This window comes from Vulpes vulpes, chromosome 9 (assembly GCF_048418805.1).
Source record: "Vulpes vulpes isolate BD-2025 chromosome 9, VulVul3, whole genome shotgun sequence".
NCBI lineage: Eukaryota > Metazoa > Chordata > Mammalia > Carnivora > Canidae > Vulpes > Vulpes vulpes.
Genome location: NC_132788.1, coordinates 102,200,452 through 102,218,853, shown reverse-complemented (window position 1 = coordinate 102,218,853; position 18,402 = coordinate 102,200,452). Strand labels below are relative to the sequence as shown.

At 59.8% G+C, this 18,402-nt stretch overlaps 3 protein-coding genes across 23 annotated transcripts in view; 1 reads left to right on the top strand and 2 right to left on the bottom strand.

Annotated features, from left to right (window-relative positions):
* The window catches only part of NFIX (nuclear factor I X), a 96,548-nt gene extending 93,722 nt beyond the window's left edge, over positions 1 to 2,826 (top strand). For all 19 annotated transcript variants that reach the window (XR_011994472.1, XR_011994471.1, XR_011994470.1 and 16 more), the window contains one exon: positions 1,550 to 2,826. Coding sequence is in view for 8 of the 19 variants with exons in the window: in XM_072721467.1 (XP_072577568.1) it covers positions 1,550 to 1,564 (15 nt within the window). In the remaining 11 variants the exon portion in view is untranslated. The remainder of the gene's footprint in view (positions 1 to 1,549) is intronic.
* A 3,365-nt stretch (positions 2,827 to 6,191) lies between these two features.
* LYL1 (LYL1 basic helix-loop-helix family member) lies at positions 6,192 to 9,405 on the bottom strand. Of its 2 annotated transcripts, XM_072721479.1 has the most exons (5): positions 9,105 to 9,386; positions 8,324 to 8,450; positions 7,792 to 8,144; positions 7,617 to 7,708; positions 6,192 to 6,757 (listed from the first exon to the last, which is right to left on the bottom strand). In XM_072721479.1, exons 3-5 carry the CDS (start codon positions 8,121 to 8,123, stop codon positions 6,342 to 6,344), a joined length of 840 nt encoding a protein of 279 aa, XP_072577580.1. In that variant the 5' UTR covers positions 8,124 to 8,144; positions 8,324 to 8,450; positions 9,105 to 9,386; the 3' UTR covers positions 6,192 to 6,341. The 2 variants fall into 2 exon arrangements, with proteins under 2 accessions (XP_072577580.1, XP_025839310.2); XM_025983525.2 differs by lacking the exon at positions 8,324 to 8,450 and having other exon boundaries at positions 9,105 to 9,405.
* Positions 9,406 to 11,214: 1,809 nt separating this feature from the next.
* Positions 11,215 to 18,224, bottom strand: TRMT1 (tRNA methyltransferase 1). Of its 2 annotated transcripts, XM_025983446.2 has the most exons (16): positions 17,965 to 18,224; positions 17,821 to 17,876; positions 17,425 to 17,567; positions 17,067 to 17,254; positions 15,458 to 15,573; positions 15,252 to 15,364; positions 14,300 to 14,448; positions 14,026 to 14,112; positions 13,873 to 13,942; positions 13,637 to 13,771; positions 13,453 to 13,538; positions 13,043 to 13,151; positions 12,881 to 12,957; positions 11,820 to 11,939; positions 11,598 to 11,727; positions 11,215 to 11,405 (listed from the first exon to the last, which is right to left on the bottom strand). In XM_025983446.2, the coding sequence occupies exons 1-16, from the start codon at positions 18,222 to 18,224 to the stop codon at positions 11,256 to 11,258; spliced, it is 1,989 nt and encodes a 662-aa protein (XP_025839231.1). In that variant the 3' UTR covers positions 11,215 to 11,255. The 2 variants fall into 2 exon arrangements, with proteins under 2 accessions (XP_025839231.1, XP_072577566.1); XM_072721465.1 differs by lacking the exon at positions 17,425 to 17,567 and having other exon boundaries at positions 17,965 to 18,046.
* Positions 18,225 to 18,402: the final 178 nt, after the last annotated feature.

Here is an 18,402-nt window from a genome sequence, read left to right as displayed (position 1 = left end):
TGTTGAAGTTTAAATTAAATAACTAGAGAAAACCTGAGTCCCTCAGTCACACTAGCTACATTTCAATTGCTTAGAAGCCACGCGCAGCTGGTGGCTACCACATTGGCTAGAGCAGAGAATGTTTCCGTTGTTGAAGGTTATAGGTGATCTTCCAGGTCCTTTGTGACACTAAAACTCAATGTCTTCATCTCCCAATAGATGACAGCCTGTGGTCCCAGACCAGAGCCAGAGGGATGGGTCCAGCCTACAGGCATAGTCTGTGTTCCTGAAACAAGTGGTTTTTAAACACTGACAACTTTCACATACCATTCTGTCTGGACTTTTGGCGCCTTTTGAAAAGCTGGCTGCCCCAGCTGCCCCAGGCCCTCACTCCAATGCGGAGTGAGCAGGCCACATGTAGCAGTTCGGAGAACAGACTCTGAACTGTCCCCTGGGTTTGAGTCCTGGCTGGGCCATGCCGTCAGACTGTGTGGCCTCAGGCAGGCCAGCCACCCTCTCTTCACTTGGCTTCTCTCTGGGGCTGGAACAAGGGTAGAATGGGATACTACTAAGTGCATGCTCTGTAGTTAGCTCTACGTGGCTTCTGCAGATCGGCCTCTGTGACCCAAAGCCTGGGAGAGACCCTGAAATACATTTTCAGACCCCTTTTTTGCCCCAGAGGGCACTACCAGGCCTACTACTCAGGTACTGTAGACCATAGAGAACACTTCCTTCCCAACCTTCCCTCCCTTCCCCCGCTGCCCTTTGACCGCAAGGTGGGGCAAGAGTCTGATGGAGGGCTTTGCCGGCAGCCCAGCCTCTGGGTCAGGTGTATTTTGTGATGAGCAGCCACCAAGACTTGTTTGTGGGAAGGTGGCTCCCCCTGCTGGCACCCTGAGGGAAGTGACTCCTGCCCCAGGGAGCCCCCTCGCCAGGTGCCCTGAGGGTAGAGGATCAGGCAATGTGGGCTATGGGCCCCTCCCCCAGGCCACGTACTGCTATACTGCTAGGGACTGAAGCCATGTGGTGTGTCTCCCCCACCCTCCCCACCGCCTCCCCAGCTTTTCAGCCTGTGGGACCTTGGCTGGGGAATACAGACGGGAATTTTTGCTTTTAATCCAAAGAGACAGAAAGAAAACTCAGCAAGAAGCTGGGCCACCCCCACCCCACTCCCAAAACCCCTCTGGGGACAAAAGCTCCAGCCTGGCATCCTCCCCACCCTCCAGGACCCATACAAAAACCTAAACAATTGGAAACATGGCCAGATCCCAGGTCTGTGCCTGTGCCAGCTCCAGCCATGGGGGTCCCACCCGCTGGGCACAGTGCCCACGGGAAGGCCAGCTGGACCCTAGCACTGGGGGGCAGGGTCTCTTGGGGGCGGCAAGATTCCCATAAGAGGTACAGACAGAATGGGGATATACCTCTTGGTGGGGTGTTGGTGTCCTTGGCTGTGCTGGAGGTGGGCCCTCCAGGGGCCTTGGCCACTGGCCTGCAGTTAGCAGGCCAGGTGGGATGGAGAAGAGACTTGCCCCTGTTGTTCTCAATACCACCTCTTTTTGTCCCATTTCAGTCCTGGTTCCTCTGATAAGATCGACAAAAGAAATGACAAAATGTAAAGAAGAGGTTCCTCAAACGGGGGGAGAAGAAATTTTGAGACGTGGAAAAATCCCCCAGCCCAGCCCCACCGAAAAGCAAAAATTAAACGTCGTCAGCCACTCAGCCCTTCTCTCCTCCAGCCCGGGGAGCCCTGCAGGCCCCCAGAAGCAGCCCAGTTCTCGGAGAGCCCTCAGAAGAGGTCTCGGTGGAGCTGTGCACCAGCAGCCAAGCAGAAAGAAACATGCAAAACGGACTCTGTTAAGTAGAGGACAGAAAGAAAGAAAGGATGCAGCAGAACTGCCTTTCTCCCCTCCCTACCCCGCCCCGACCTTCCGGGGAAGGAACAAAATCAACCCGACAAAGCAACCAGCACAGTTCTAAAGGGGCCTGTCCTACACCCTCACCCTTCCTAGGGGAACCCCACCCTCGACTCGGGCCGAAGCTTCACTAGGGAGCTCGGAGGACAAGCTTGTACAAATGATGGGGTGCAGATCCAGAGGGTTCTCCCTCCAGACTCCGCCCCCTCCCTGCCTGTCTCCCCCCTCCTCCCCTCCCTTGCCCCCCAGTCCCCACTGCCTTGGCCTCTGGCTTCTTCCCCCCAGCTGCTCTGGACTAGGTGAGGCCCCTGGCTTCCAGGTCTCCCTGCCCTACCTTCGGGGTAGAAGCCCCCCCTCCACCCTGGGGGTCAGGGAGCATCCCCTGGAGCTAATTTCTTGCTCCTGGAATGGAGGGTGTTGTCACCCCACCCTGAGTTTCGGGGGTAGTTTCAGGGCCTCAGACCCCTCTGTACAGTCCATAGGAAAAAGTCGGAATGCTACGACAGCCCATCCCAGCCTGGGACAGGCCCCCTCTTCCCTTTCTCTGCAGGCTGGGAAAATCACTCTCTCGCCATGCCACAAGTGAGGGGAGGTGGGCCCCAGGTCGCCCCCACACCCCAGTCCCGCATGCAGGTGCCCTCGCTCCGCCCCACCGGTCCCTGCCCCTGCCCCTCACACAGACAGCCCTGCTGTGGCCGGGCCGGAGAGTGGAGCAGAAAGGGGACCCCGGAGCCGAGCGAGGAGGACGAGGCAGCCGCCGCTGCCACTGGCTAAGCTGCCACCTGCGCTAGGTAGGCGTCCTGCTCGCCGACTTTCAGTTCCTTTGGAGGGTGTTGGGTGTTGTCCTTTTTCAAAAGTGTTTTGGACCTTTCTCTGTCCCCCCCCCAACCCCACTTTCTCCACCACATGGGCCTCCTGGCCACTTCTCTCTGGATTTCAGCTGTAATGTCTTTACTCTTTATTTAGGGGTGGGGCATTCATTGTTTGGGTCTTTTGCCGTTGCAATTGGGAACTCCTCCTCCATTTGAGCAACTTGGGAACAATTTGGTAACACACCACAGGAAGTAGCTCTCCTCCCTCCCCCTGCAGCCCCTTCCTCCCCCCAAGGGATGGTTGGGGGCCTGTCCAGAGGGTTTTCTGAAGCCCCCTGGGAGGGAGGGAAGCAAGAGCATGCCCAGCCCCCCTCCGGGGTGTGACTTGGCCCCTCTGGCTTGTCTTTCTGTGCCTTACTCCCTGCTCCCTGCATCTCCCTTCCTAGGCCCCCTTCTCGAGTCCTTGTGCCTCTCTCTCTCTCTTTCTTAACTGTATGAAAACACAAAGCACAGGTCAGGATCCTCTGAAAGTCAGTCAACCCAACATTGCACCGTAGGGGTGGGTTGTGGGCTTTATTTATTGTGAATCTAGTTTGTGAGGCTGTGGCCCCAGCAGGGAGGGAGGGACGGAGGGGAGGGAGCTGGCTGGGGAGGCGAGGAGGGCCCTTACCTGGGGCCAAAAGGGCCAGCGATCGGTGCCTCCTCCTCAACTGGAAGCCACTAGGTGGCTGGCCCCAGGAGTGGCTTTTGTTGGAAGTTGAGCGAAGGCCCTCCCCCAACCGCGTGCAGCCTTCGGGGAAGACCGGGACTGAGAAGCAGGGGACAGGGGATCCCGCGGGAGCCTGGGTGGGGGGGGCGTGGGGAGTAGGGCGGGGGGGTGGGGGGCCGGGTGGGCCGGGCGTGACGCGCGGTCAAAGTGCAATGATTTTTCAGTTTGGTTGGCTAAACAGGGTCAGAGCTGAGAGGGGAGCGGAAGGGACCCCCTGCCCGGCCGCACGCGCCCCTTCCCTCGAAGACAATCGGGGCCGCGGGCGCGGTGGGCCCGCGGGAGCCGGGGTCTGCGGGGCGCCCGCCCGGGCGAGGTCGGAAGCTGCAGGCCAGCTGGGCCGGGGCGGGAGCACGCCCGGCGGGGCTGCCCGGGCGGGCAGGGGGGTGGGGGCCGCTCCTTTCCTAAGTGTCGTTGTGAGGGGCAGGCAAGGGGCGACGAGGGCGACAGGAGATGTGGGGACGTGTTAGAAGAGAAAAAAAAAACCCACAAAAAATATATATGGGGGAAATGAACTTTTTTTTTTTCATTGAACCAAGTGCAATGCATCAGAGAGTTTTCCTATCTTTGTATGTTAAGAGATTGTTAAGAAAAATTCTATTTTTGTTGTAATGTCCTCGCGGCTCTGGGGACGCTAAAAGAACTGGGCCTGCCCCGCCCTGCGCGGGGATAACGAAAGCTGAGTGTTTTTTCCTTTTTTTTTTTTTTTGTTCGTTTTCAGTTTTTTTTTTTTTTTTTTTAAGTCGTTTTCCTGCGTTGACGAGGATGATCTGGGGTTTTTATTTGTTTCGTCGTTCGTTCTCGGTTTCGGTGGGAGGGCTGAAGGAAACGTTCACATTTTAGAGTTAAAAAAAAAAAAACACCTCGACATTAAAAAAAAACAAGATCAAAAAGGAAAAGGACGAGAGAAAATTATTTTTAAGATAATTCAACATAAAAACCCTGGTGCTTCTTACATTATAAAGTACGTTTTAAAAAAAAACCCACAAACTATTATACATAAGTTTATGAATCAATTAAATATCCTGCACTTGTTAGGAACACGCATATCCCTTCTTTGTTGAGTTTAACGGAACGGGACAGCGGCATACGCCCGGCGGCTGGGCTGCTCTGGCCGCGGGTCTCCCCGGGCGCCCCCTCCCCAGGGCCCAGCGCCCCCTCCTCGCCCCATCCCCGTCCGGGCACGGGGGCGCGGCGGGGGGGTCCCCAGCCCCTCCCCCGCAGAGGTCAATGCCAACGAACAAACGTCCCCTCCCTCCCTCCCTCTCCGCCCCGAGCGCCCTTCTTTGAGCCAGACGCCAACTTGACCCTCACCAGCATTATCAGGAGCGCGCTCAGCAAGTTGGTAGTTACCCCCCCTCTTTTCCCCGGCGCCCCCGACTCAACATCACTCCTCCCACCCCTACCCCTACCCCCGTCACCCACCGGGGAGCACGAGGAAGGCTCGAAGCTCCAGGACAGGACCAGCCAAGCTGACAGGTCGATTCGCCCAGGCCCGCGCCCGCACGCACGCACGCACACGGCCCCGCACACAGCCCCCCCCTCCCCCGCAACCAGCCCCGTCGACTGCCTTACACACCCGCCCCCGCGCTGGCCGGCCGACCTAGTGCCTTGTTCTCACCCCCGTGCTGGCGGAGCGGACGCCGCGCTCTGGGTCCCAGAGGGGCCGGGTGGCTCAGACGACCCACCATTTCCTCCCCCCGACCGTGCTGAACGGACCCCCCACACGAGAGAAAATAAAGGAGCAATAAAGTCACGAGAAATTTCGTCCCCCAATCGAGAGCCCGAGGGGCACCCCAGCCCCGCCTCTGCTCCCCCCACCCACCCACCCTCGGGGCGCCCCCCTCCCCCCAAGCCAGCCTGGGCCAGCCCCGCTTCGGCCCCTCCCGGGAGATCCGTGCGCCCGACCAGCACCAGCATCGCGGACCGCAAAGGCCGCCCGTCCCGTCAAACAAGTTTCTTCTTAGGCTAAGAAACGCAGTATATACGAGTATCTCTATATATAGTACTAATGGATTTGGTGTGCTTCCCCCTTAGCGTCCCCTGTCCCTCCGCTCCTCCTCCTTCAGCCTGGTCTCCCCCTCTCTCTGCCCTCCACCCCCGTCTCTGCACTGAGATACATAAGAAACAAGGGTAGTTTACTGTCTGTTTTGTTTTCTGGGTTTTCAGTGTCCTAGCGGAATGCAAGTAGGCAGCCAGCCCGTATGTTCCCTCTCCGCCCCGCCCCGCCCCGCCCCGCCCCCGTCACTGCGCTTCTGTTATACCATCTTTGCCTGACTCTCTCCGGCTTCTCCATTGAATGGCTAATGTGTATGTGAAATAAAGAAATAAAGAAAAACAAAAGTAAGAGCGCCCGAGCCTTCGCTAACGCCGTCGTGCGGGACCGGTTCGAGATCAGTGGGGTGAGTGGCGGCGGGGACCCCGCGCCTCCCCCGACGCCCCTGGCGCGCCGCGGACGCGGTCCAGGAGCGTCTATCCCTGGGTCTCCAGGAGGGGGCGCCGCTGAGAAGGGCCAAGACTCCCCGGTCCCTCCCCACCTCTCCCGCTGGCCCCAGCCCGCAAAAAAGAGGCACCACGTTAGTCCGATGACCAGGCTGCCATGTTGGTCCCCGGCCCCCGGCCCCGGGAGGGAGATGCGGGAAAGGCCATTTCCAGGGGCGCCGGGTGATATAGATAAAGGTCTGCAAGACCCCTGGGGGCGACAGCCGCCCTTCCGGACGCCGGGGCCCTTCTCCCCGTTGGGGACGTCCTCACTGGTCCCTCTTCGGGGCAGTTCGCTCCAGAGCAGGCGCAGGGCATCGGCTGCCCTTTCCCCGACCGCTCTGGGCGGAGTTCCCGGTGCCCCTCGGCTCAGAGGCAACGCCGCGGAGGTCACCGCACCTCAGGGCTCACGGCCGCTCGTTCCGTCTTGATGGGCCGGGCCACCCCGTCGGGGCCGCCGTCGGGGCCGGCCGGGGGCGCGGGCTGCGCGCGCACCGCGGCCTCGGCCCTGCGACAAGGCCCGCGGCGGGAGCCGTCGTGCGGGGCTCGGTGCGCCGGCCGTTTGCGGGGCCCGGGCGGGGCGGGGCCTGCGGCCAGAGCGGCCGCCTGGTCGCGCAGCAGCCGCACCAGGAAGCCAATGTATTTCATGGCCAAGCGGAGCACCTCGTTCTTGCTCAGCTTCCGGTCGGGCGGGTGCGTTGGCAGCAGCTTCCTGAGCTCTGCGAAGGCACCATTCACGTTCTGCTGCCGCCAGCGCTCCCGGCTGTTGGTGAACACACGCCGGGCCACCTTCTGGGGCTGGTGCCCTGCGAACAGGAGGGGTCGGGTTGGCGCCGGGGCCCAGGGGGCGCCCCCTCCTGCCCTGCTTCGGGCACCCAGGACCCTCGTAGGCGCTTCCACACAGGCGGTGGGCTGGGGCTTTCTCCACCCGAGCGGAGCGATCCACAAGTAGGATCCATGTGTAGGTCCCCCGCTGCTCGTGAGCAACCGGCTTCCCGCTCCCTCCCCCTTCGACAAGGACCATCACAGGCCAAGGCTGCAGACAACCGAGATCTTCTGTATCTCTGACTGCCCACACCTTTCTGTCAGTGGCTGAGATGCCTAGGGAAATGTTTCCCGTGGCCGTCAGTCTGGGGAGCTGTCCCATGGTCCTCATTCTGAGTGTGCCCCTGAATGTGCCTGGAGATGCACGTGGGTCTGAGAGGTTCCGTAGGTGTGACCGTGGTCCCCCGTCTGTGTCTTGGGTGAACTCTGGCATAGTTAAATGGCTGTGGTTGTGTACAATCGTTGCCAGGTGGTTGTGGTTGTGTGGCTGTGGTTCTGTGGCTGACTCTTGTGTGGCCGTGGTCCTAAGTGGCTGTGGTTGTGTGGCTGTCTCTTGTGTGGTTGTTGTCCTGTTTCCTGCACGGCTGTGCATTCTATTGGAGCTGTCATTTTGTGGCCCCCACGCCATGGCACATTTGCCGTGAACTCTTTGTGGCTTGTTGGGTGGCTGTGGTCATGTGGGGCTGGCCAGGGGTCTGTGGTTTTGCACAGGGGTATAACCTGAGTACTGAGTCCCTGTGGGGGCTGTCCTGTATATGTCTGTGTGCACCTGTAGCACCTTTTCCTGTGCAGATGTGAGTCCCAGCAGAGATGGCTATGCACACACCAACCCATACTCACCCTCAGCCAGCTCCAGCTCACAGTGGCTCGGTCTCCGCTTCAGCCGGCTGCTAGGGAAGATGCCAAAAGGTCCTGCTGGCCCAATGTAGAGGCTGTAAGGGGTCGTGGGTCACTAACGCCTTGTGGGCAAGGACCCCGGCCCTGGATTCCCCCCAGGCCCCAGCTCCCCACTGACCTGTTGAGGAAAGGGTGAGGGTGATAATGCAGGGCCAGGGGCGGTGGGGCGGTTCCCAGGGTAGAGAGCTGCAGCAGCGGGGGCCGCAGGGCACTCAGCTCCGTGGTGGCCACGGCTGCCCCTGGGGGCCTGGTGTGGCCCAGGCTGATCACTGGCACGCCAGGAGGCAGCCTGGGGGATGAGGAGCTTTGGTGGCCAACCTCCTTCACTTTCGGGGGCCCAGGCGAGGCGGGCTTGGGGGGCAGAGCAGGCACTGGGCTGGGGGCACACACCATTTCGGCCTTCTCAGTCATGGTGGGGCCCACCTCTGCCTGGGCCTGGGGCGGGCACATGGACCCCAAGGGGGTGCTCACCTGTGGGAGAGAAGGAAGCCAGTGGGGAGGGAGAAATCAGATGCCATGCACATCCCTTAGCCCAACACCACCCTCAGATGATGGAAAGGGTGGGGAGATGGCGGGGTGGTGGGCAAAGGCAGGTGGACTCAGAAACCACCAGGACACGCGAGGGGAATCTGCACAAGGGCAGGAGGTACCCAGTGAGTCTTGGCAGCACTGAGCTTGGCAGTGCCATCTCTGAGCTGTTTGTGATTCACGAGGGGCCTCAGTTGCCCAGCTTCTGAGAAAATTTCCTTTATTACAGAATCCCTTCTCACCTGGAGCCTGGAGAGAGGGGGAAGGAAGGAACCCATGAAGGATCCCATTGCCCCCAGGATGACCCTGTAATTCTCAGATCTGATCCTGAGACACCCCCTTATTGATACCATGTGACCTTAGAGTTCCTCTACAATTGACTCTGACCCTTCACTGATTCCTCCCCCAGCTGACCATGTGGGCCCTCAGCTATGACCCTGGGGCTCTCTTCTCATTGCCCATGTCACACCCTGAAAGTCCTCCATTATCGCTCCATTGACTCCCACCCCCTTATGAACCCTGTAACCCCACTGCCGACACTATGATCAAAAATGCCAATCCAGGATCCCCAAACCCTGACCCCACTGATCAGTACATAGTCATGTCCCAATTCTTCTCTGGCCCTCCCTGGTGTCCCCCACACCCCATTTCCTACCCGCATCAGCATCCACTCTTTTGCATCTCTGCTTAGACGGTTTGGCTCCATGGCTTGCAGTGTCCCAGCAACTTCTGGGACTCCTGGCCTCTCTGCCCTGTCATCCCTACCTAGGCCCTGGAGAAGCTGGCCTGGACTTTCCCTTAGTGGGTACCCCCTGATGAATGAATGAATGAATGAATGAATGAACAAATGAATGAATGTAGGCCTTCCCAGGATCCCCCACCTTCAGGCAACTCCCCTCTTACCCCGGCGCTGGTCCTGCTGTCCGGTGAGTGCCCTGGCTCTGTCCTTCAGGGCTCCAGGCCGGGTTCCGTGGCCCCAATCGGATGCGGCCTCGGCGGCGGCGGCGGCGGCGGCGGTCGGGGCCGCCGGGAGCTTGCCGCCCCCTCCCGGCAGCAGCGTCGGGGCCGCGCCTCTTCCCGGGCTCCCAAAGGCCGCGGCGACGGCGGCGTGGATCCCTCGAGGGAAAGTGAGCTGCTCCTGGCCGGCCCGCCCTCTCCCCGCCCCCGGCGGCCCAGTTTCCTCCCTCTCACCCCCGGCCGCGCCGGAGGATGCTGGACCGGCACAGATAAGGGCCTGGCCGACTGGCCGCGCCTGATAAGGAGCCGGGCTGACCCCGGAGGAAACCGGCGGGCGGGGATCTCTGAGCGCGGGCCCCGCGGCCCCGCCCCCGGCCGGCGACGGACCGAGCCTTCACCCCTCAGGGCCTCACCTTCCGTCCCCCCAGGCGCTGGAGTGGCCCAGGGCCTCGGAGGACCCCGACCAATGCACGGCTGGGAGTGACGGACCCGGATGCACGCAGAGGGGAAACTGAGGCAGGGAAGCAGCAGCTTCCCGTATCGCTTGGGTTTCACCTCTGGCTTTGAACACCCCCCTGCCCAAGTGTCGGCGCTGATGGGGGTGGAGAGTCCTTTCCGGCAGTGCTGGGGCCTCGTGACCCAGGGCCCCCTCCTGCTCCTCCTCTCTTCACCCAGTTTGGTTCCTCTTTTTACACCACCCCTCCCTCCGGGGCTCTGCACCACCCCCACCCCAGGCTGAGGCCCTGGAGGGAAGGCCATTCTTACAGGCAGCCCTTAGGTGTCCAGCCTGGGCCAGCGTCCTGGGCCCCCTGGGCCTGCTGTCCCTACCACCTTTTCAGGCCCAGGATGGAGGATGAGAGCTAGTGCCAACAACTGGGAGGGACTCCCAGGGTGCCAGGGCTAGCAGCACCTTACAATAGGTGCTCCCCTCCTGTCCCCAGGATGTGGATCCTCTAGGCCACAGGACCACACAGCCCCAACTTGGTGGTCTCTGGCCCTCATCCCACATCACAGGCCACTTTGAGGGTGGAGGGGACCATGGTGATAAAGAGGTGTTGGGCAAGTGTCTGGGGTGCTGGTGGCACTCAGCCCCGAGCCAGAGCCTCACGAGAGGGGCCGCAGGAAGAGCTTGGTAGCAGGGACCAGACTCTACCTTTCTCTAGTGCCCTCCCACCTGTGTCAGTCGTGCTTTGCCTCGGGTGTATCTATCTGGGGACAGCAGGAGCCACCGCCTCCCAGGACTCCGGTGAAGCCCAGGAGCAGCCGACCACCAGCCGTCCCACTGCCCCAGGGAAGCAGGGGTTCGGCTCGCAGCACATCAGTTACCTGATGTTCCCTACAAGCTAGGTTCTTGGATTAGGTTCATTTCACAGGTGGGGATGCCGCGGAGAAAGGTGTTTGGGAGGTGGGGGTGGGGACCCTCGGCCTCTCCGTTAACGTCGCTCAGCCTCCGTGAGCTCAGCCCCCAGAGGGGAGGGGAAGCGCAGGCCCGCCAGCGCCTCAGTGCGCTCGCCGGAGGGGCCGCGGAGCAGGAAGCACCTGGTCTGGAGCGGATGCACCAGGCGCCTGGTTCCGGCCCGGCTTCCGCCACCGAGGCCCCGCGGGGAGCTCGGCCAGGGAACCCAGGCGGCGACGCGAGGCCGGGTAGGGGTTGGTTGACTGGGGAGCCCGTCTGCGACGGCGCGCACGCCGACAGGGGGTGTGGGTGTGCGCGTTGGGGCGGGGGAAGGGGTTAAGGCCCTGCGGGCACGAGCACACGGCCGCCGCCCCGTGGTCGCGCCAGGAACTGCAGGCACCCGCAGCGGGGGGGCGGGGGGGGCAGCGCCCGGAGCTGCAAGGGGACAGACCACCGCGCAGCCAGAGAGGGTCAGCTTCCACCCCCACCCGGGGACAGAACGTCCCAGGCAGAAACACTGACCACACTTCAGTCAGCAAGGGACAGACAGGCTTCCAGAACCACAGAGCTCCCCCAGGGAGGAAGAGACTGCAGACAGGCCGCTGGAGAGGACAGAGCCCTTAAGGCAGATGGACAGACAGACCACAGGCAGCCTTCTCATCCAGACAAGACCGTCGAAGAGATGACATCTCTTTATTGGCTCAGTCTACTCCAGGACCAGTGGCGACGCCTGGCCCTGGTGGGTTCTGGTAAGGGGTCTTGGGACCGTCACTGGGGGTGGCTTCAGCAGCGTCCTCAGGTGTTGGGGGGCTGTGGGAGTAGCAGCACTCGTCCCCACGCTGACAGGTGCCCTGGTGGGAGGATGGGGGGTGTGAACCCTGGCCCAGAGCTCAGCAGCCTCTGCTGGGTCCTTTTCCTGGATGGGGAGCTCACTCCTACCCCTTGCCTGCCCCAGGTGTCCCGGCCCTGATTGGCCCTTGGCCGTATCCTGTTGCTGGGAGGGGGATCCCCGGGTGCTGCAGGGCCAGCTGAGGGTGCCTCACCTCCTTGAATCTTTTACAGGGAAACGTCTTGAGCCGGGCAGCCCGCTGGACTGGGTCTTCCGCGGGCTCCTTTCTCTTATTCTGGTGCAGCCTGCGTCTCTCCTCCATAGCTTCACCTGCAGCCTTGCCCCTGTGCAGGGAGAGGGAGTAGCTGGGACCCCGTCTGGCCTTTGTGGCCCCCCTGCCCTGGCCAAGCCCCACCGCCACCGTATTCTCACTCACCCTGGCCGGGCGCGGGGCCGGGGGCCCCAGTTGGCCTCGGGATTAGCCTGGAAGCGCTTGAGTCCTCGCTGGCGGGAGCTGGGGTTGGCATCATCCCGGATAGTGAAGTTGGCCTGCAGCCTGGTGAAGCGGGAAGCGGGAGTCGGGGCTGAGGGGCAGAGGCCTGCGGGTGTGCACAGACCACCTGCCGATCGCAGTGCAGCTCCATGAGCTTCGAGAAGACTGCGTCTGCCTGTCAGGACCCTCATCCATTTATTTTTTTATTTTTTAAAAAAGATTTTATTTATTCATGAGAGACACGGAGAGAGAGGCAGAGACATAGGTAGAGAGAGAAGCAGGCTCCATGAGGGGAGCCTGATGCAGGACTTGATCCAAGGACCCCAGGGTCATGCCCTGGGCCGAAGGCGCTCAACCGCTGAGCCACCCAGGTGTCCCGACCCTCATCCATTTAAATAAACATTTAGCAAGTGTCTATTCTGTGGTGCCTCAAATCTGCTGCCAGTGGTAAAGCCCATGTTCTAGCACATGAGACAGTGGGACGGATCAGAAATATGCAAATGATATGGTGTTAGGGCAAGAGTAAGGGTCTTGAAAAAAAATGGAGCAGGATAAAGGGAAGAAAAGCCCTGATAAAGGTGGCTGGGTGGGGTTGCGCCTGGGGAGTTTGGCCCGGGACGGAGTGAGTGAGGCGGGGAGAGCCGGACAGAGGAGGACAGGAGATGTCAGGCAGATGCTGCAGAGCCTACAGGTAGAACTCTGGTCTCTAGTGAGTGAGGTGGGAGGCACAGGGATCTGAGCACAGGGCAGACGTGATCTGACTCAGGTGCTCACTGGTTGTACCTTCGCTGCTGTGGGGAGAACAGACTGGGTGGGGAGAGGGTGGGGCCCGGGGGTGCGGGTGGGCAGTGGTGCGCCCAGACCAGGGCAGGGGCAGAAGGGGAGGGCAAGGAGGAAGATTCTGGGTCTCACTCGAACGAGCAGGTGTCTGTGTGGGGAAGTATCTGTGTCGTCTGCACGCACGGGGCTTCCCCTGCCTGGGGCGGCCCTGGCGGTGCCCGTACCTGGGCTCCACGCTGAGAATGCGGAACGCCGGGCTGGTCTCTGACAGGCGCTCCCGTTTCACCGGACACTCCTTTTCCTGGGAGGCAAAGCTCGAAGGTCAGGGGATGCAGGCCTGACCATGTCCTGCCTGCCCATGACCCTCCGGTCAGACCAGCCCTCACCCAGCAGCGCATGATGTCCCAGAGGGCCGAAGAGGGGGCATCCGTCTTCACCGCATTCTTGCAGGCATGGGACAGTGAGACCTGGAAGCCAGCGTGGAGGAGGGCCGACCTGGGGAGCAGGAGGGGCTGCGGTCAGCAGAGTGGGTGGGGGGCCGGACCCCAAAGCCAGTGCTGACCTGTGTGGGTGGGAGCCACTCGACTGGACCGGTGCAGCTAGACGTCTCACGGGGGCTGCGTGGCCTGCATGATGCCAGTGATCGTAAGAATAAGGCTGTCCCCCCTCGCCAAGGCTCATAGCCTCCGAGCTGTGTTCCCAGCTCCTGTGCAGAGGCACGCTGGATCTCTGTTTTATGGGAGACCCTGGCCTGAGAGGCTCTGGACTCGCCCGAGGGCACGCGGGGGACCCTCACCGCAGCTGTAGAAGGCTGGGCGTGCTGCAGTGGATGGTGCTGCTTAGCTGGTCCAGCGTGTAGTAGAGAGGCACATCCGGGAGCTCCTGCGAGGGGGGACACGATGGGTGTGGGCAGATGGAGGAGGGATGGTGGGGCACAGGTGGAGCCCCCCACCCCCTCCCCGTCGTGGCCCAGCCCCCACCTCAGTGATGACACTCAAGACCCCTCGGATGCGCTCCGAAGTGTGGAAGCGGCCAGGGTTGGTGCTCACAGCCTCTAGGACACGACCCACGAAGTCCAGGTCATGGATGGGCTCTGCCCACAGGGGACCGCCAAGCTACAGACACACACGCACGGCAGCCAGATGGGCAGGGGTCAAGACCACCACGATCCTAGTGGTGCCGCCCCCCTCCCCCCATTTCCTCTCCCTTGCCTCACCTGGTGTCGCTGCCCACAGTGCTCACACTCCGGAGCGACCGGGGGACCGCAGGCTGCAGAAAACTTGACCCTGCAGATAGACAAGGGTGGTGGGAGGGGACAGTGACCCTGGGACTCCCCCTACACCTTCCTCCCCGGCTCACCCTTGCTCACCGGCCACCAGCGGCTCCCGACGCTTTGCCAAGACGCTGAAGGTGGAAGGTCCCGCAGCCCACACACTGGAATACCAGTGCCTGCTTGCTGTGGGGGAACAGGGGTGGCCCCATGTTCCTAGCGTGATTACTACACCCCAACTCCTCCCTCGGGCTGACTTCATCCCCATCTGGACCCCCATTTCCCCGGGGTAGCATCATGCCCCGCCCTCCCAATGCCCCTAAAGGCCCCATTGCCTCCTTCCATTCATCACTCTTCCTTGCCCCAGACTAACCTGGCTGAGGCTTTGACCTTGGCCTGGCCGGTGAAGACACGAACGAAAACACGCACATAGAAGTCAGCACTGATGCTGAGCAGTGGCACCACGAAGCGCTGGTAGCAGTTGGCTCGGAGGTCCAGGCTGTGCAGGACGATCCTCAGGGCCTGGGGGTGGGAAATGGCCATCAGCCATCCTCATGCCTCCACTGCCACCTCCCCGCCACCCTGGTGGCACACAAGGTGCTCACAACACAGATCAGGGCCAGCTCCCTGGGTTCCAGGCCCAGCCTCAAGCATCCTGGCTGCATGACCCTTGCCAACTGAATGCCTCAGCTACCTCTGTCTACGAAATCACAGAAGTTGGTGTCTCTTTATGGCCCTGCAGGGGGGCACTACACCATTAAGGAACGCACGGGGCCGCTAAACTGAATGTATTCCAATTAGTGATGTCAGCGTGCCCCATGCGATGGGCTCCAAGGACCTGCGCTCTGGTTTCCCAGGCTGACCTGACGACAGGGCCCCTAAGGAACAAAGATGGGACATCCTCCATTTGGGCCCATGGATGCAGCCACCCCCTGCCTCCTTGAATCCCCATGGCAACCCATGCTCATCATGCTCATTTCACAGATGCAAAAACCAAGGCCCCAGAAGATGAAATCAATTGTCCAATGACACTGGCAAAGCTAGGATGTGAACCCAAACCCAGACCCAAAAACGGTCTTAAAAAGCAATTTTGAAAAACTGTTAAAGGAGATGATATATTAGGAAAAATGACATAACTAATCACGGGCTCCTACCCTGGGCAGAACCATTGCCCCCCAAATGACCAGAATTGGCAGGCCAGGCTCTCGGGACTATGTTGGTTATAGACATGCTTGTCCGGAACTCTCAGGATGGATCTGGCCCTGGCTGCCTGGAGGCAGCTCAGCAGGTCTACAGGGTGGAAAGGGCTGGGCCCCCCGCCTCACCATCTCGTGGCAGGCACGACTCTTGAGGGCCATGGCCCCATACTTGCTGTAGCACGTCTCTCCGCTGTTCCCCGCCAGCACTGCCATGTCCGTGCAGGTCACGCACAGCAGCCCTGCAAGGAGGGCTTGGACAGTCAGGATCCGAGAGTCCCCTCTCTACACCCCTGTGTCAGCCACTCTTCACCCTCGAATTAGCATGGCCTCACCTCCTTCACTCACAGCCTGCACAGCTGCATCCAAGAAGGGAGCAGGGCTGCCATAGGGGTCCAGGTCGATGACATCAAACCGCTCGGATACCTTCTGGTGCTGGTACATCAGCATCCTGGGAGCAAGAAGGCCAGGTCCTCAACCCCCTGCACAGGGAGGGTCCTGCTCTGTCCCCTACTCATGTTCACTCATTCAGTGTGACCATGTTGGGCTGGATTTGGGGGCCAGCTGCCTAGGTTCATGTCTTGGCAAGGCCACTTGCTGAGTGACTCTTCCTCCTTGGGCCTCAGCATGCTCATGTCTAACAATGGCAATAGTAAAAGCCAGTGGAGATATAACATGTATGTACCTGACAACTGTTTCAAGCATTTTATAAATCTTATTTTTTTTTAAGATTTTATTTATTTATTTGAGAGAGAGAGATCAGGAGTAGGGGGAGGACAGAGGGAGAGGGAGAAGCAGACTCCTTGCTGAGCAGAGGGATCCCGAATCCCAGAAATCCTAACTTGAGCCCAAGGCAGACACTAATCGACTGAGCTGCCCAGGTGCCCCTATAGATCTCTTAACTCATTGATTCAAATAATCTTCCAGATAAATCAATGGATTTGAAATGATTATTGCTCCCTTTGTAGGTGAGGAAATGCAAATGCTACCTTCTCAGTGTAGCCTGCCCTGACCCTGTTATTTAAAATTGTAACCCACCCACCACCTTCCTCCATCACCTACTCCACCCTCAATCACCCCCCACCCCAGCACTTTTCACCTCTAGCTTATTATACAGTTTACTCATTTGTCTTGTTATTTGTTATGGTTTTTGTTTCCTATGAGGTCTTTTTTAAAAAATATTTTATTCTTTTATTTATTTGAGAGAGAGGGTGAGCGAGAGAATGAGCAGGGCAGAGGGAGGAGAAGCAGACTCCCGCTGAGCAGGGAGCCCGACTCAGGGCTCAATCCCAATACCCCAGGGGAAGATGCTTAGCCCAAAAGGGCCAGCCAGGGGCCCCTCCTATCAGGTTTTTAATAGTCAGGAAACCGTGTACTTTTTAAGCAAATACTTTTTATTTGTTTTCTGTAAAGGGTCAGAGAGTAAGTATTTTAGGCTTTGTGGGCCACAAATGGTACCCTTTTTAACCCTTTAAAAATGCAAAAAGCATTCTTAGCTGGTGGCCTCTAAAAAACCAGGCACCTGGCCTCACCGGGGGGTTGTTTGCAAGGCCCCTGCATTAGAATGTGAATGCCACAAGGTCAGGGATTTTGTCGGTCTTGTTTACAGATGCCTGGCACAGAGCAAACGACTAGACTAGATATACATACGCTGGTTCATAGAATGAATAAAAGTACCAGAGGTGGAGAAGTCTAAAAGGGAAACCACAATGGTACATGCTTCTGGCCAAACACCATCTCTCATTTAATCAACACAGCATTAGTATTACAACTCCTGTAATACTCACATCCTTGTGTTATAGACAAGGAAACTGGGGCTCAGAGAAACTGAGGCACTCTCCCAAGGTCACAGAGGAAGACTACGACAGGCCTAAGATTTAAGCCCAGGCAGCCTTGTTCTAGCATGCACCTCTCAGCCATCAGGCTCTGCGGCCCCAAACCTACCGGGCATCTGCATGCCTGGGATGTACCAGGTGGGCCACACCGTTGAGCTGCACGTTACGGCAAATGAGATCCACGGCTCGGGCAGAGGCATCATTGGCAACCACAGACTGGAGCCCGGGCACCTCTCGCGCAAAGCGAATGGAACGTAGGCCGGAGGCTGCCAGACCCTCCAGTACTCGAAGGCCTTCCTGTTGGGGGTAATCAGGGGGCCCCACTTACATGGATACCTCTGTCCTCTGCTGGGCAACAAGGAGCGCCCCCCCCCTCCCCACTTCCTATAGCTCTGCCGCCTCAAGAGCCTTCCTTCCTCCATGACTGGAGGACTCCAGGGCTGCCACCTGCTATGTTCAGGCCCCACCTCGCAGATCTCCCCCACGGCAGCTGTTCGAGGTTGGTCTCCTGGGGCCAGGTTTGCACCCTCCTTCATCTCAGCCTTTTCCTCCTCTTGCTCTGACAAGTCCACGACCACCTTTTGCACGTCCTTCTCACCTGGTACCTTGACTGCAGCCACCCAGAAGCACAAGTCAGGGAATATTAAAGCTTCCTCTGAGACACCTCCCCCTATTTCTCAGTAAACGGAAGATTCATGGAAGATCTTCCTCAAAGCCCCTGGGGAAAGCCTGAAGGAAATGAGCCCGAGGCCCGCTGTGTGTGTGGCCAGAGCCTTTCAGGACTTTAAGGGAAAGGGAGGCGGGGCAGGGAGAGAGCTCTGTGTGACCTCCGCCCACCAGGAGTGGGGGGGACCTCGACTCACTCCGGATTCCTTTGGCCGCGAGCTGAATGCGAGCAAACTCGGTGATCACGGCACATCTGCGGGAGACGGAGGGTTAGCTCACCCCTCCCCCCATCCTTGCAGTTCCACTGCCCTCTGCCACGCTGGCCCCAGACCCCTGCTCACGTCAGGTCCCGGTTGAACTCCTGCACTGGGTTGTAGAAGACTTCGTTGGCGCTGGGGAAGGCTATTTTGGCGGCCCCCTCGGTGACAGTTGTCTCCTGAATCTCAGAGGGGCGCTCTTCTCCGCAGGGCTCAGTGCCGTTCTCCATTTCGGCCGGATTCGGTAGCCCTTGCGGCTGCCCCTTCATAAACCTGGCTCTACAGAGACTGCAGGCGGAGCGGAGAGTCAGGTTTAGCCACGGAAGGATTCTCGCACGGGACATCCGCGGGGGCCTCTACCCGTCAAGCCTGGTTGGGGGGGGCGGGCAGGGGAAGGCATAGGAAGCGCATCAGAGAGATGTGTCCCCGAGCCAGGTGTCCTACACCTTAATAAAGATTAAGAAGACCCGGCGGCCTCGGTAGGGTGACACCACACCCCATCTTCGGAGGATCGGCCCCTGA

What these genes read in the sequence shown, in the direction of transcription:
- LYL1 (XM_025983525.2), bottom strand. Translation starts at nt 8,123, where the DNA reads ATGTGCCCGCCCCAGGCCCAGGCAGAGGTGGGCCCCACCATGACTGAG. An exon ending in CCTCACCCTTTCCTCAACAG is followed by an intron (nt 7,709 to 7,791) that starts GTCAGTGGGGAG and finishes GACCCCTTACAG; the next exon opens with CCTCTACATTGGGCCAGCAG. An exon ending in TGAGCTGGAGCTGGCTGAGG is followed by an intron (nt 6,758 to 7,616) that starts GTGAGTATGGGT and finishes TCCTGTTCGCAG; the next exon opens with GGCACCAGCCCCAGAAGGTG.
- TRMT1 (XM_025983446.2), bottom strand. Translation starts at nt 18,224, where the DNA reads ATGTCCCGTGCGAGAATCCTTCCGTGGCTAAACCTGACTCTCCGCTCC. An exon ending in GCAGGCTGTGAGTGAAGGAG is followed by an intron (nt 15,365 to 15,457) that starts GTGAGGCCATGC and finishes CCCTCCTTGCAG; the next exon opens with GGCTGCTGTGCGTGACCTGC. An exon ending in CCCAGCCTTCTACAGCTGCG is followed by an intron (nt 13,152 to 13,452) that starts GTGAGGGTCCCC and finishes CCTGCTCCCCAG; the next exon opens with GTCGGCCCTCCTCCACGCTG.